Source organism: Drosophila yakuba, chromosome 2R (genome assembly GCF_016746365.2).
Source record: "Drosophila yakuba strain Tai18E2 chromosome 2R, Prin_Dyak_Tai18E2_2.1, whole genome shotgun sequence".
Lineage (NCBI taxonomy): Eukaryota > Metazoa > Arthropoda > Insecta > Diptera > Drosophilidae > Drosophila > Drosophila yakuba.
The window spans coordinates 18361532-18374781 of NC_052528.2; the positions used below are offsets into that span (position 1 = coordinate 18361532).

At 44.8% G+C, this 13250-nt stretch overlaps 6 protein-coding genes across 6 annotated transcripts; 3 read left to right on the forward strand and 3 right to left on the reverse strand.

Moving 5' to 3' along the window:
• Positions 1–431: 431 nt before the first annotated feature.
• LOC6531247 (E3 ubiquitin-protein ligase Smurf1) lies at positions 432–11392 on the reverse strand. Its single transcript, XM_002092020.4, has 8 exons — positions 10857–11392; positions 10258–10702; positions 10157–10195; positions 4131–4367; positions 1874–4070; positions 1618–1817; positions 1395–1558; positions 432–1321 (listed from the first exon to the last, which is right to left on the reverse strand). The coding sequence occupies exons 2-8, from the start codon at positions 10310–10312 to the stop codon at positions 1037–1039; spliced, it is 3177 nt and encodes a 1058-aa protein (XP_002092056.1). The 5' UTR covers positions 10313–10702; positions 10857–11392; the 3' UTR covers positions 432–1036.
• Positions 4381–5091, forward strand: LOC120320987. The gene is made up of 2 exons (XM_039372080.1): positions 4381–4872; positions 4990–5091. The coding sequence occupies exon 1, from the start codon at positions 4614–4616 to the stop codon at positions 4842–4844; it is 231 nt and encodes a 76-aa protein (XP_039228014.1). The 5' UTR covers positions 4381–4613; the 3' UTR covers positions 4845–4872; positions 4990–5091.
• Positions 4914–5193, forward strand: LOC120320988. The gene has a single exon (XM_039372081.1). The coding sequence runs from the start codon at positions 4979–4981 to the stop codon at positions 5147–5149; it is 171 nt and encodes a 56-aa protein (XP_039228015.1). The 5' UTR covers positions 4914–4978; the 3' UTR covers positions 5150–5193.
• On the reverse strand, positions 6762–9011 carry LOC26535369 (NADH dehydrogenase [ubiquinone] flavoprotein 1, mitochondrial). The gene has a single exon (XM_015195691.2). The coding sequence runs from the start codon at positions 8902–8904 to the stop codon at positions 6784–6786; it is 2121 nt and encodes a 706-aa protein (XP_015051177.1). The 5' UTR covers positions 8905–9011; the 3' UTR covers positions 6762–6783.
• Positions 11393–11676: 284 nt separating the features above from the next.
• On the forward strand, positions 11677–12359 carry LOC6531248. Its single transcript, XM_002092021.3, has 2 exons — positions 11677–12146; positions 12205–12359. The coding sequence occupies exons 1-2, from the start codon at positions 11757–11759 to the stop codon at positions 12280–12282; spliced, it is 468 nt and encodes a 155-aa protein (XP_002092057.1). The 5' UTR covers positions 11677–11756; the 3' UTR covers positions 12283–12359.
• On the reverse strand, positions 12349–13216 carry LOC6531249 (methylosome subunit pICln). Its single transcript, XM_002092022.4, has 2 exons — positions 13018–13216; positions 12349–12943 (listed from the first exon to the last, which is right to left on the reverse strand). The coding sequence occupies exons 1-2, from the start codon at positions 13134–13136 to the stop codon at positions 12415–12417; spliced, it is 648 nt and encodes a 215-aa protein (XP_002092058.1). The 5' UTR covers positions 13137–13216; the 3' UTR covers positions 12349–12414.
• Between the last annotated feature and the right edge of the window lie 34 nt (positions 13217–13250).

A 13250-nucleotide genomic window follows, 5' to 3' on the forward strand; every position in this document is an offset into this window, starting at 1 on the left:
TGGGAATGGGATGTCGGGTGGGGGTTCTTAAATAGCTACCAATTGTTTCGTTTGAATTAAAGTCAGATAAAATTTTTACTAATATCACCTTCTAGAAATTTGTCCAATTCGTTTTCATTAAAAACTGATGTAAATATGTATTAAGAACGTACGTGTATATAAAAGTTTGATCCTTAAGAGCTTTGATTTGGCGGTGTGGCAATAAATGAAATTAAAATAAAATGTTAATTAAATAATTTGCATTTATTTAAAAACGTAAAAAATAACTAATTTTATGATTGAGTAATTTTTCAAGTGTTTTGTTTTTTGCTATCTTATTTTTCTTGTATTTTTGGGTAGGCAATCATTTTGCTCACATAGTTATAAAACATGCGAGCGGGTAAGTCGATAAGTGTGTCAAAGGACAAAGGATTTAAAGAATAATCAAAAACTTAGCAGTGGGTCCGATTGGTTTTTATAAATGTACAAAATCTAATCAATAAACATCAAAAATGTACTAAATTAAACAAAAGCACGAAAATTTGCCGGTCCAATGCCTACAATTAAAAATTGTTTTTATGCCTAATTATCAACTATGATATATGTATAATCTTGTATAATTGTATGTATAATTAGTTTCGTAATATTTTAAACTACAATTTATAACACGCGCCACGACGTAAACAAACAAAGGCCAGGATAGATATATGTATATGTATATGTCTGTTTGGGGGTGTGAAAGTGTATAAACCCATATATATATTTATATATATATATGCACTTGGTAACTATGTATACGATGAGTCAGTACATACTCGCTAAATTAAATTTTTAACTGCAAAATACGCAGCACACAAGATTAAACAGTGCTACGGGAGCAGTTCATCAACAAACAAATAAAAATGTAAACTTATCATTTTGACCAGGGTCAGTACAATTTTGATTTCAAATCGCCTTGATATATGTTTCTTTATAATGTGCATTAAATATATTTAAAGGTGTCTATGTATATGCATATGCGTGGATCGGGTGAGGGTAGCAGTGTCTCTTCTGGATTTTACTCCACGGCAAAGCCACAGGTCTCCTCAACGGCCTGCGTCAGCTTGTCGCACAGTAGCTGGTACGTCTCGTAGGGCGGCAAATCGATCCGGTTAAAGCAGGTGTGCGCCTTGGGCAGATTCTGCGTGGGCACGTCGGCAGTCAGGTGAATAGTAAACAGTCGTGGTCCCACCGCTCCCGTGGAGCCCTGCAGCGCCCGGAAGCCCTGCAACGGCACTCGCGATGATCCCGTCACGAACTGCAGCAGGCGGGCTCTCATCTCAGAACTATAGGACTCGACCACCTTCAAAAGAGACAACATTGGTCAATAAGTTCCACGTTTAATAATATTAAAAATAATAAGGAGCTTTACACACCTGCCAGAACCACAACACCTGCGTCGTTTCGTTCGTACAGTGCTTCAGTCTCGTATTGTTCCGCCAGTCGTTGACATCTATGCTAGAGATGCCACCAATAACCAATTCCAGTTCGCGCTCATCAAACGGTCGTAAGAGATGGCTGGGTATAAGCTCACAAAAACCTAGAAATTATGAATTTTTTACATCTTTACTTAAAGCAAACCTAAATGCAACAACAAACCTTTCTGCAGAGCCAAAAACTGTTGCTCAATGCCGCGCATGAAACGATAGTTCACGTAGAGCTTGACATACTCGCGTTTGTTCTCCTCCGTCACAGGAATGGAGGCACCACCAGGCTTCAGTTCGTGCACCACCAGAGCACCAAAGCTATTGTTCTCTACACTGAATGTGGATTCAATGATGCCACTGATGTTGCTCTCCCTAAAATGCAACGAAATTAAAAACAGTTCCTAGATGTTTATCAGTATTTTACTCACAGCATCCAGGTGAGGCTGCGATGTAGCTCCGGATCCACGCCTTCAATATCACCAAGCGTAATCGGCTTGTTCAGCAGCTGCTTGTAGAAGGGTGTAGTGAACCCACCATCTAGACAGTGACCGTGGAACACGGCAATGCCCAGTGTGCGACCCACGAAATGAAAATAGGACAAGTGATCGGGATTCACACCAGAGTCTGGATTAATTTGCAGCGTGTAGTGATCATCCCTACTGTATTGGAATAGGCCATACTGCGGGTTCAACATCTCGCGGGAAAGCAGATGCAACCACTCGCGTGCTACGCCACCATAGTCCAGGCCCTCCTCGCCCTTAAATTTAACCATTAGACGCTTGCGCATGTCCTTGGCCCGCATTTTCATTATCAGTCTATAGCTCTCCTCGAAAATCTCGTTGCGTGATACCTCCAAACGGCAGTGGCCAGATTGCGGCTGCATCGTTTGCAGTTCCGTGCGCAGAGCCCGCAATTTGCCAACCAAATCGCGGCGGTACTTGGGCAATAGGTCGGCGCCTTCAAGCAATCCCTGTGGCAGATCCGGAACAATACGATGGGGCGGGTTTGTAGTAGTTGTGAGCGTCGTTGGAGTTGCGTTGTTCGCCGGTGTCGCCTGGGGTGGAACTACTGTCGTAGCCGATGGGGTAACAGGAGTAGCCAATGGGGGAGCAGGTGTGCCGGCATTTGCAGCGGATGGTGGAACGGCTCCACGTCGAATCATTTGCAAAATGCTGCCACTTAGTCGGGGATCCGTGAACTGTGTGGTTCGGTTGTTGTGGTCCACAAAATAAACCCTTCCAGAGGCCGTCTTCCGCTGCTCCCAGCCACTTGGCAATGGTCCGATAGCATCTAGCGTCAAATGCTGGGTGTCGAAATCACGTGGTATCCGAGGATCATGCCACGTGGAAACACCAGTGGGTATGTGATAAAAGTACACCTGCCCTTGTTGCGTGGTTCGCATTTCATATCCTGGCGGCAGATCCAAGAATGGACGTGCTGCCTGATTGGCAGCGGCAATGGCTGCCGATGCGTATCTCTGACCTGATCCTCCTCCGCCACCAGATGTGCCCCCGTTTCTTGTACCTCGGGACGAGCGTCGTCTCGTGGAGGATTCCTCACCTTGTTGCCGAGAGCTCCGACGCTGAGACCGCTGACCGGGAGTTGCGGCTGTATAGGATCTGCTTCCACCTCCGCTTCCGGCTGGTGTGCTGTTCGCATTCGGACTGTGTACATTTCCATTTGCAGAGGGTGTCACAGAAGCTGGTGGCGATATATTTGGGGTTGGCGGACTTTGACTATGCCTCGGAGGAGTGGTTGTTGTTGAAGGTGAAGTAGTCGTTGCGGCATCTTCTTGCGTCCATCCGTTACTAGCACTTTGAGGCTGCGCCGCCTGACCACTTCCGTTTCCGCTGGTACTCCCATTTTGAGCATTCCCATTTACATAGTTCTGCTGACCCGTGGGCGATGTGGGCGTGCACTCTGGCGGAGCATGGCCATTCGTTTGGTGCTTTGGTGTTTTAACATGATTGTCGTTGCTGTGCAGGCGAACCGAAGCCGATGTCGTACTGCTGGTGGGTGTTGCTGGTTCGTTTGTCGGACGCTGCTCCAAGGTGCGCCCACCTGCCGAGGATGAGTTCGATGTGGATGTTTTTTTACCAGGCGTTGTAGTGGCCGAAACAGGAGTTGTGGGGCTGGTGTTCTCTTTTCCCACGCTGGACAGGATTTCCGTAGAGTGTCTTCGTTCATCCGAAGCCGTCACAGACAAGTCCCGACTGCGATGGCCATTATTCATCAGGTTCGTGCAGGTTGTAGAGCGGGTTGGCCCAGTCGGAGCTTGTCGATCACCGCTGTTGCCGTTGTGCGTGTTGTGCCGTTGTTGCGGTGAAGTGGTGCGGCTGCCTCCAACTACTCCTGGATGTCTGGGACGATCCCACTGCGTCGATTTGGTGGCATGGTTCACATAGTAAACTCTACCGTTGTCCGTACGCCGCTCCTCCCAACCTTCTGGCAAACTATCTTCCGAGGAGTCATCTTCCGACGGTCCACGCACATCGCCACTGGGTCCTACAATGGCCAAAGGATTTCCACTACTGGGTCCGTCCTTCGAGAGCAACGAAATGATGATTTGACCCCGCACAAGCTCGTCGTCATCCGGCGACAGTTTTCCCAGGTCCAAACGTTGAACTGAAAGAATTATAGTTTCGTGAAAATAGAATTCAATTTGTCGATATAGAATTCACTTACACCCAGCTCCTTTGAGGCTCTGTATGTTGAACGCGGGTATCCTCACACATCCCAGGAATCCACTGCCCTTGTGTATCTTGCGCTGATTCCACACAGTTATCGTAATGGCATCTCCAATGCCCAGAAACAAATCGTAATGTGCATTCCATTTCGGATCCAGAGAGGATTTGCTTATTTCCGTCGAGTACACCTGCCCAGTTCCATCCACCTGCACCTTGGCAAACGGATCGGGTAGACCTGCAATGCAAATTATAGTTCCCATTAGCAAAACCAATCAAATATATTTTTTATTTCGTTCTTTAATAAAGTTAACTATCTATTGTCACCGACCATTACGAGTAAAATGGGTCAATTTGACACCGATGATTATAGATAAAGTGTTACGTTTGATATCCAAACCATTAATGCACACAAAAACCAAAACTTCAACCAATTTAGCCTATTTAAACGTGCACAAATATAATATTATACCATATCATAGCCATGAAGGGCTTAAATTCATTTGTGCTTCTGCTGATTTCGGCTCAATTTTATTCGGAGGCTGACGGCTATAGCCATCGACACCCGGGCTTTGCCCAACGCTTGCAGATCAAGCCAGGCTGCTGGCAGGTGCCTCAGATATACACCGAAGCTCCAACTCCAACGCCGACCATAGTCTTTTCCTCGTTGGAAGACGTAGGGATAGAGGGCATCAGGAGAGCAGAAGTAGATTAAACATCATTCAGAGTAAATTCCCTCAAGTGTAAGTTCCCTATTTGATTTACCTTATCGGCTTGGCACTGTGAAGCCCCTGCTTAAATGCGGCCTATATAAACGCTATCACTTCATGGAAGCTCATAATAAACGAAATGCATTCTAGCTGGATTCATTTTCTGGGACTGCTGGTCGTGTTTCTTTTCGCTACCCTGACTCCAGGAGGTGCTTCCCCCTTCGACGAGAGACGCCACAGAGGATGGAATCCAGGGCCCAGACCGATACCGCAGATTCCCACCACACCACCTTTTAATCCTTATGGATAGGGCATCAATTACATATCTAAGAACTTAATAAATATAGAAAAATAGTCCTAATCGTTTACAATACAAAATGCATCTACATGGAATGTCACATGTTGGATGTAGAAAGAGTTTTCTATAATAAGAATTCGGCTGTCAATCAAGGGGGAACTTTTTTCCTCTATTTTTTTGTTTTCAGGGCAAGAAATGTCAATTAAATTCGAGGAAGGCATCTGTGAAAATGTTTACATCCCGACCAGCACCAAACGTGAATGCGGTCAAGTGTCATTAGTCAGAGATAGAGATATGGAACCACATTGCTAGACATGTGGAGGAGTGGAAGCTATATGCCAATCTCCACTATCAGAACTAAAATAGGAACCCCCGCTGTCGCAGCGCTTTTGCTTATCATCTTAGACGGCCACCGATAATGCCCAGAATCTTGACAAATTAAGCCCTCGACATTCCGCTTGAATTAAACAATTAAGAACTACAATATCGAGCCGGGACCGGTGATTTATGCGCACCCGACCGGACTAGACTCAACCAGTCTGTCCCAGTCTGACAGGCTGTGACTCATAAACCCGGTAGATATCACAACTAGGTTTTTTCGCACACCCATATTTGTATCGGAATCCATTCGTGAATCGTTATCTCAAGGCTGACGCTGTTGTCACGGCTACGGCCACAAGCAAGAGCACAGCAAGAGCATGTGCAGGCCGGCCTTCCTTCCTTCCATCAGCTGGCGAGGATGCCATCAACCCGTTTGACTCGACTCGCCCAGGTAATTCGAGAAGGGCACATTGCAGCGTCTTCGTCGCCTGTCGTCGCCGGGCAGCTGTTGATTGATTTTATGCAAGAAAGAACATAGGACGAGTGGGGGAAAAACATACTGGTAGGTAGACAGCAGAACAACTGGAAAGCACTCTATATGGAAGTTAAAGGTGTGTTTATCTTTTCTATGCAATCCGATTTCTTTAATTACAAGCAAACCAAGAGATATATATACGTTTAGCGGCCTATTCCCATAAGAACATTAAACTTGACAGAAAGTTTTGTAACATCTGCTTTGTGTAAAAATAAATATTTTTACAAGAAAATTATGATATTAAATTGATTGCACAAGAATGCTAAAAACGCTCTGGGCGTTTTAGAAATATGTGTCAAGGGAACAAAGTTGTTAACAGAGCTTGACGATTAAAACTAATGGGGTTAAGAAACACCAGAAACGATACAGTGGACCACGATTTCGTCGTGGATTAACAAAAGCTACTGCATTCAAGTAAACCCACTCCCGCCCAATTGCATAACCCAATATCCGAGTGCGCGAGGCACAGCTCCTCCACTCGCTTCACGCCTGAGCTGCCTGAAAAGTGAGAAAGAAGAATGAAGAAAGCCAGAGGGGATTGGCGACCGACAGACTCGCCGCCGGCTTTTGGGCCAACATGGGCTATGTGTTCAACCCCCTTTGGCTTAACGCTACGTGGCACAATTTCGTAGGCCAGTCGGCAAGGCGAGGAAGTTAACGACTGGCTGCACTTTCACTCGGACGGAAGCCGGTAGTCAGAGTCAGCGGAGCTTGAAGTCAGCCGCATGCCACCACGGTTGTTCGAAGTATACATATAACACAGTGGCGTTTTTGCTGCATTTGGCACGCTTTATTCTGGGCAAGGAGTCACCGTTTGACAAGGGAAGCGTTCGGCCTGAAGTGCATCAGCTTTAGCTTGGTCCTCGGCCGCCCGCTTTCTGATCCTCTCCTCGATGACCGGACGGAAGTTCCGGATAAGTCCTTGCGGCGGCCAGGCAGCACCATCGGCCAGAGCACAAATGGTATGGCCCTCGATCTGCTTTGTCAGTTCGAAGAGCATATCGATCTCTTCGATCTGCGCCTGTCCAGTCACAAACCTCTGCATGATCATGTGCACCCAGTGGAGACCCTCGCGGCAAGGAGTGCACTGGCCGCAGCTCTCGTGCTTATAGAAAGCCGATAAGCGGGCAATGGCCTTGATAATGTCCGTATCCTTATTCATTACAATCAAGGCACCAGTTCCCATGGACGAACGCACTGCCATCAGCCCATCGTAGTCGTGAATCGCAGTCGAGGCATGCTCCTTGGTGATGCAGGGAGTGGAGGAGCCACCTGGAATGATGGCCAGTAGATTGTCCCAGCCTCCGATCACTCCACCAGCATGGCGTTCAATAAGCTCTCTGGTAGGCATAGACATCTCCTCCTCGAAGGTACAAGGGTTGCAAACGTGACCAGAGATATTGAAGAGTTTGGTGCCAGAGTTTCGGGTGCGTCCAAAGCTGGCAAACCAATTGCCACCACGCCGGCAAATAGTTGGGGCCACGGCCACCGTTTCCACATTGGTCACCGTAGACGGACAGCCAAAAACGCCGATATCGGCCGGAAAGGGAGGCTTGTTCCTTGGCTTACCGGCCTTGCCCTCTAAGGATTCGATCAGAGAGGTTTCCTCTCCGCAAATATAGGCGCCTGCTCCACGTTGCACATAAAGATCGAAATCGTATCCGGAACCACACGCATTCTTACCCAGATAGCCAGCCTTATAGGCCTCAATAATGGCATACTGAAGATTGCAAGCCTCGTTGTAAAACTCCCCGCGAAGGTAAATGAAACCAGTGTTCGCACCCATAGCCCGTCCAGCAATGAGACATCCCTCAACCAGCTTGTGTGGATCATGGCGTATTATCTCACGATCCTTGCAGGTACCGGGCTCGCCTTCATCCGCATTGACCACAAGAAACTTTGGCCGCCCATCAGGTGGTTTGTGCATGAATGACCACTTAAGTCCACTGGGGAATCCGGCGCCACCGCGTCCTCGCAGTCCAGATGTCTTAATCTCGTTTACTATCCACTTGTCCCCCTTGGCTAAGATCTCCTTTGTCTTGTACCAGTCACCGCGCTTCATTGCTGCCTTCAATCGCCAATCGTGCCGTCCGTATAAATTAGTAAAGATTCGATCAGCATCAGCAAGTGGTCCGAAAGTAGTTTTAGTCTGCGTTGGTGGAGTTCCGGGCGGTGGCCCCTTTGGGGGTGGCGGAGTTCCAGGCGGTGGCCCCTTTGGTGGTGGTGGAGCGCCGCCTTTGGCAGGCGGAGCAGAACCACTTTTGGGTGGAGGAGGCCCTCCCGGGGTGGCAGATCCAGATCCTTTGGGTGGGGTTGATTCCTTGGCTTCTAGACTCATAATAGCTCCTCCAGCTTTATCGTTATTCCAGCCTACAAAGTTATCCTTCATCTCGTCAGCTGGCTGATTTGGTCGAGATTTATTTCTTTTAGCCATATCTTTTAGCTTCTCTAGCAAATTGGCCTCAAGTTCTTTTTCTTCGGCTGGATTTAAACCCTTTTCGGCATTTTCATTGATAGGAAATTTCGATGTGGATGGAAGTTTCTCGGTTGGAAATTTTGGGCAATCTACCTCGAATTTTTGTAAGTTTTCTCTTTTTTTGGCTCTTTGCTCAGACGACAGCAAATCGTCGTTATCATCGATACGACTTACTTCTCTCATAACCATCGATGGTTTGTCTGGCCATCCTAGGATGGGAATATAGCTTTCAGCGTCAATTAGTTGGTTCTTCCTCACATTTTTTATGCTAGAAGTTCGGAATATATTCACCAGCTTCTTATTTCCAGTTTTATCAGTTGCTGGTAAGGCATTTTGAAGACTCTTTACTTCTGTTAGACCTCTATAACCTCGAATAAGTCCCGATGAAATCTTGTAAGCCCCACAAACTCGGCGTTTAGTTAGAAGCGATATCATGCTTTCGTCTATATCCGGATTATCTGAATTCACAATAAAGTGTGTTGGGTCTTCATAAATGAAAGGATAATGCAAAGCTAACTGTTACTAAGATTTCTGAACGTGATAAAAACGCCTATTATGAGTCGGTCATTAGTCACAATAGCGAATATATCGGAAAGTCCTTTTATGGATTTTCCCTATAATGACGGTATAGCTAAATTCTTATCAACAAAGAATCGATAAAGTATGAAGAACAAACTACTAGAGTACTGTGTATGTATATGTATATATGTATATATGGTATATTCTACAGCCAACCACGGAATTCAAGCATTAGCATTAATAAACAATTCATTTGAAGTGACACCAGTGGCCACAGACCCATTTTCGGATACCCAAATATCCCCCTATTGGAATCTCACGGATAAGGTACATCGTATTTTTTTTTAGTAGCTCATGGAAAAATGTGTGGCGCGTGATTTAAGTGCAACCATGTGTACAAAAATGGAAAAGAAGTGGTAAAAGCGAATAATACATCACATATACACAGAAAGAAAAATGAATGCCGTTTGTGCGTTTGTGATTGTGTTTGCGGACGAGTGAGTGAGCCGCAATGAAAGCAAATTAGTAATAATCACTTTTGTTATATCTAAACAAAATATGGAAAAAGAGCTCAGATACGGCACCACTCGCACTCACCCACTTGACTTGATGTGTGCTATGGGGGGAGGGGCGGTGGTCGGGGCCGCCCCTTTTCCGCAATTTGTATAAAAATGAAAGTAGACAAGAAAGGAAGTGCTAAATTTAGCGATACCTCATATGCATAGATAAATGTGAAGAAGAGGAAACAGCAGCGCCACAAGCGCCGCAAATAAAACAAAACTTTAATTTATCACAATGTGTGTTTCTATTGGACCAAAAAACCAAAAGTGAAAACAAAGCTCGCCAACTACTCCAAACTCCGCGTAACTAACAAAAAGTGAGTCAAAAAATTAAACCCAATCATGTGAACAACTGGCGTAAAGAAGTGATTACGCCAAAGCATACTGGGAAAATAAGTAGAATTTTAAGGAAATTTTCTGATAAAAAAATAGTATTTTATAGGAATAACAAATGAGAAATAAAGTGAACTGTTTTATATGCTCTTGATGACCGGATGTGCGTACTATATTTATATATAACAAAGGCAACAAATCGATAAATTATTACTTTTCTTCCTTAATTTATAAATTGTATCATTGAGAAGGCAAATTAAAATGCAAATACTTACGAAATAAATCCTTGCGGGCCAAGTTTCTTGCACACAATACTGTAAGTAAGGCGATATATTAGCGGGTTTTATTATTAATTTTTTTTTGGCAGCAGACTTACTCGTTATTCGAACTTTGTGTGTACCATTGCGACGTGGGTAATCCAATTTATTCATAATTTCCGACTTTTAATTGATATTGTTTGGTTTGTATAAAAAATAAATGGATTTATTTTGGGTATTGATTATTTATATGTCGCGGGCATGTTGTTGTTATTATTGTTTTCGTTAAAGTAGCGAACGGAGAGCGAAGAAGTGGAAGCAGAAGGAGGAGGTGAGGAAGCAAAGGAGGTGTAGGAGGAGCAGGTGAGGGCGGTGAGAGGTAATTTCATTGCCGAAGGTAACTGCAGTAGTAGTTGGTATTGTTATTGTTGTTGTTGCTGCTGCTGTTGCGGTAGCCTTGACGGTTGCAATTGTTGTAGTTTCTGCGTTTGTGGCTGTGTGTCATGGCACACGTACATATATATTTGTATATAAATAATAACACCGATTTGCTTTTTTTACAAGCTGCAATCAAAGATAACAAATGGAAATGGGTATTATTAGTAAGTTCGTTAGCGATAATGTGTGTATTTTCCCCCCGAGTGCAAAAACCCAGCCCAAAAGCGAGGGCGTAGGTAAGAAATCGTTCAGGTAGGCAAAATATTCACGAAAAACTCACCCGAAATTGTTTTGCTGCTGTTGTTGTTCCTGCTGCTGCTGCACCTCACACGCACATGTCTCGCTCACTCTCTCACGCACACACACACATACACGGACGCAATTCACGCATGCTGCAAAGGAGAGCGGGAGCGGGGGATCGATCTGTCTCTCTCCCTCTGCCTCTCTATTATTTCACAAATTGCATTAAATGAAATACCACTGTGTGTTTAATTAACTTTAATTTAGTCGCTGTTCCAGTATGGGTGCCACACTATTTACTCGCACTAGTATTTCCTCCGCTATCGATGTGCGCGCGAGTGTGTGTGGTACTAAAATTTGCAATAATAATCAAAGGAGGCACACTTGTGTTGTTCTAATTCACTCGAAATCGGACGAAAACTCTGCAAACGACGCACGCCCACACATTTACTCGTCCACGGAACGGTTGATAGTGCGCGAATTATGCTGCCGCGGCCTCACGCGCTATTGTTTTACGAATTCCCATAAAAATTTAACTACAACTTCGAACGCCATTTTTATTAGTGGTGGACCAACGACTAGAGGTGGATGAAAAATCGATTACTCTTTTATACCGTCGATTCTTTCATATATTCTTAGGAATCATCGCATATTGTCACGACATTTATTATTCATATATTATAGTATCTGTTACATAAATAAATTCTGAATTAAAATTATTTTAGTAAAGTATCATTTAATAGCTTTGATTCACAATATAAAAACAAGGTTTTCTTTAATTGTTACAAAAAACGTATACTACTAATAACTATCGGTTGTTACCAGTGTACAACATCGATAGGAGTTTAGCTGTGACTCGAACCAACATTCTCAAACGCAAACAAACAAACACATTTTGGCGGCGTTTTTGTTTACCTTTTATTTTGCACAAAAATTTACAATGTCAATCACTCTAGATTTTAATGGTAAAAACATTGCCAAGAGTAATGAATTAGAGTTACACTTCTTGCCGGCCAAAATCGACGGCGATGGGGAAGCGAATGTGGATCATTACTTCAACAACTACACACGTGAAGCAACAGAATTCGGCCGCGGAATCCTGACGAACGCCTTGCGCGGATATCCTTTAATGGGAGAGAAGTTGAAAGTGCCCGAAGGATACAGCGGTTTAGTTCTACAAGAAACAGAGAAGCCCATCAGCAATTCCTCCGACCGACAGTTGCGTCTTACTGGAGTATTTAAGGATTTTACGTACTGGAACTACGACAAAGTGCCGTCCAATGGCGATCCCTACCGACAGGCCCTTTTCTTGGCGGATGTTGCTCAAGCTGTATGTTACTATATGTAGTTTCCCGAAGTATACGAATTAACATATTTCAATTATTTAGCTATCGCAGCCTATTAGCGAAGACGATTTAGAGGCAGAAATCGTCCGCAATAAGGAAAACAATAAGGAAAGCCCTTAATTTTAATTGCGCTTACCGCGTTTTATTTATTACTCCAAAATCTAATCCAATACATACATACATATATATCTTTAAAACTCGTGCAGTTTATCTGGTATAAAAGGGGATATTGATGTATAAATAGTTTATGCTTCACTCGTCGGCGTCCTCAAATCGTTCGTCGTCGTCGTCCAAACTAAGATTCTGCACGCCGTTGCGTCCCAGCGTCAAAGCATCCTCCTCCTCCATGGCCTCATCCTCTAAGCCACCGGCATCCTGCATGGGGTCACTGTCTTCCGAATCGCTGTCTGCAGAATCAGGATGTAGGGCCTGACAAGTGGTCATGGCACTGTACATAGTGTCCACGGTGTGAATGTCGTCCGGCAGAAGCCAGCACTCTGTGACCTCTTCAAACTGCTCGTCTACAGCATCCTCGAAATTATCGTCGTCATCGTGCTCATCGCTCCCATTGCCCTCGTCCACTTCCGCCTCCGAACCGCCGCCATTGCGACCATTGACTGCATGCTGGGGGGGATCTCCATAGACGCCGTTCCACTCGACTTTGTGGTCCAGCATGAAGTAGATGCACTTCCTCGGATTCGAGGAGATGCCGTGCAGGCTCACCTGCTTCCACTCAATGGATATACCCTCCGGCAACTCAGTTGGCTGCCAGGATAGCGTGCTAGAAACATGGAATAAAAGTTTTTAAAGAATTAGGAGCAATACCAGACGCCGGCAAAACCCTAAAGCACTCACTTTTGTGCAATGTAAACTGTGCCTTCGCCCACCACTTTGTCGCCTAGTTTCAGCTTGATATTGTTTGCCGTATACAGCAGGCCATGTTCCGGCGGAGAAACACGCATTATAAGAACCATTTTAATTCAATTTAATATATTAGTTGTAAAAAGCGCGATTAAACAACAAAACTTGCCAAAAATGCAGTGTTGAATACCATTTTCTCGTTAACCTTCAGAAGTCTGGTAAGGGTG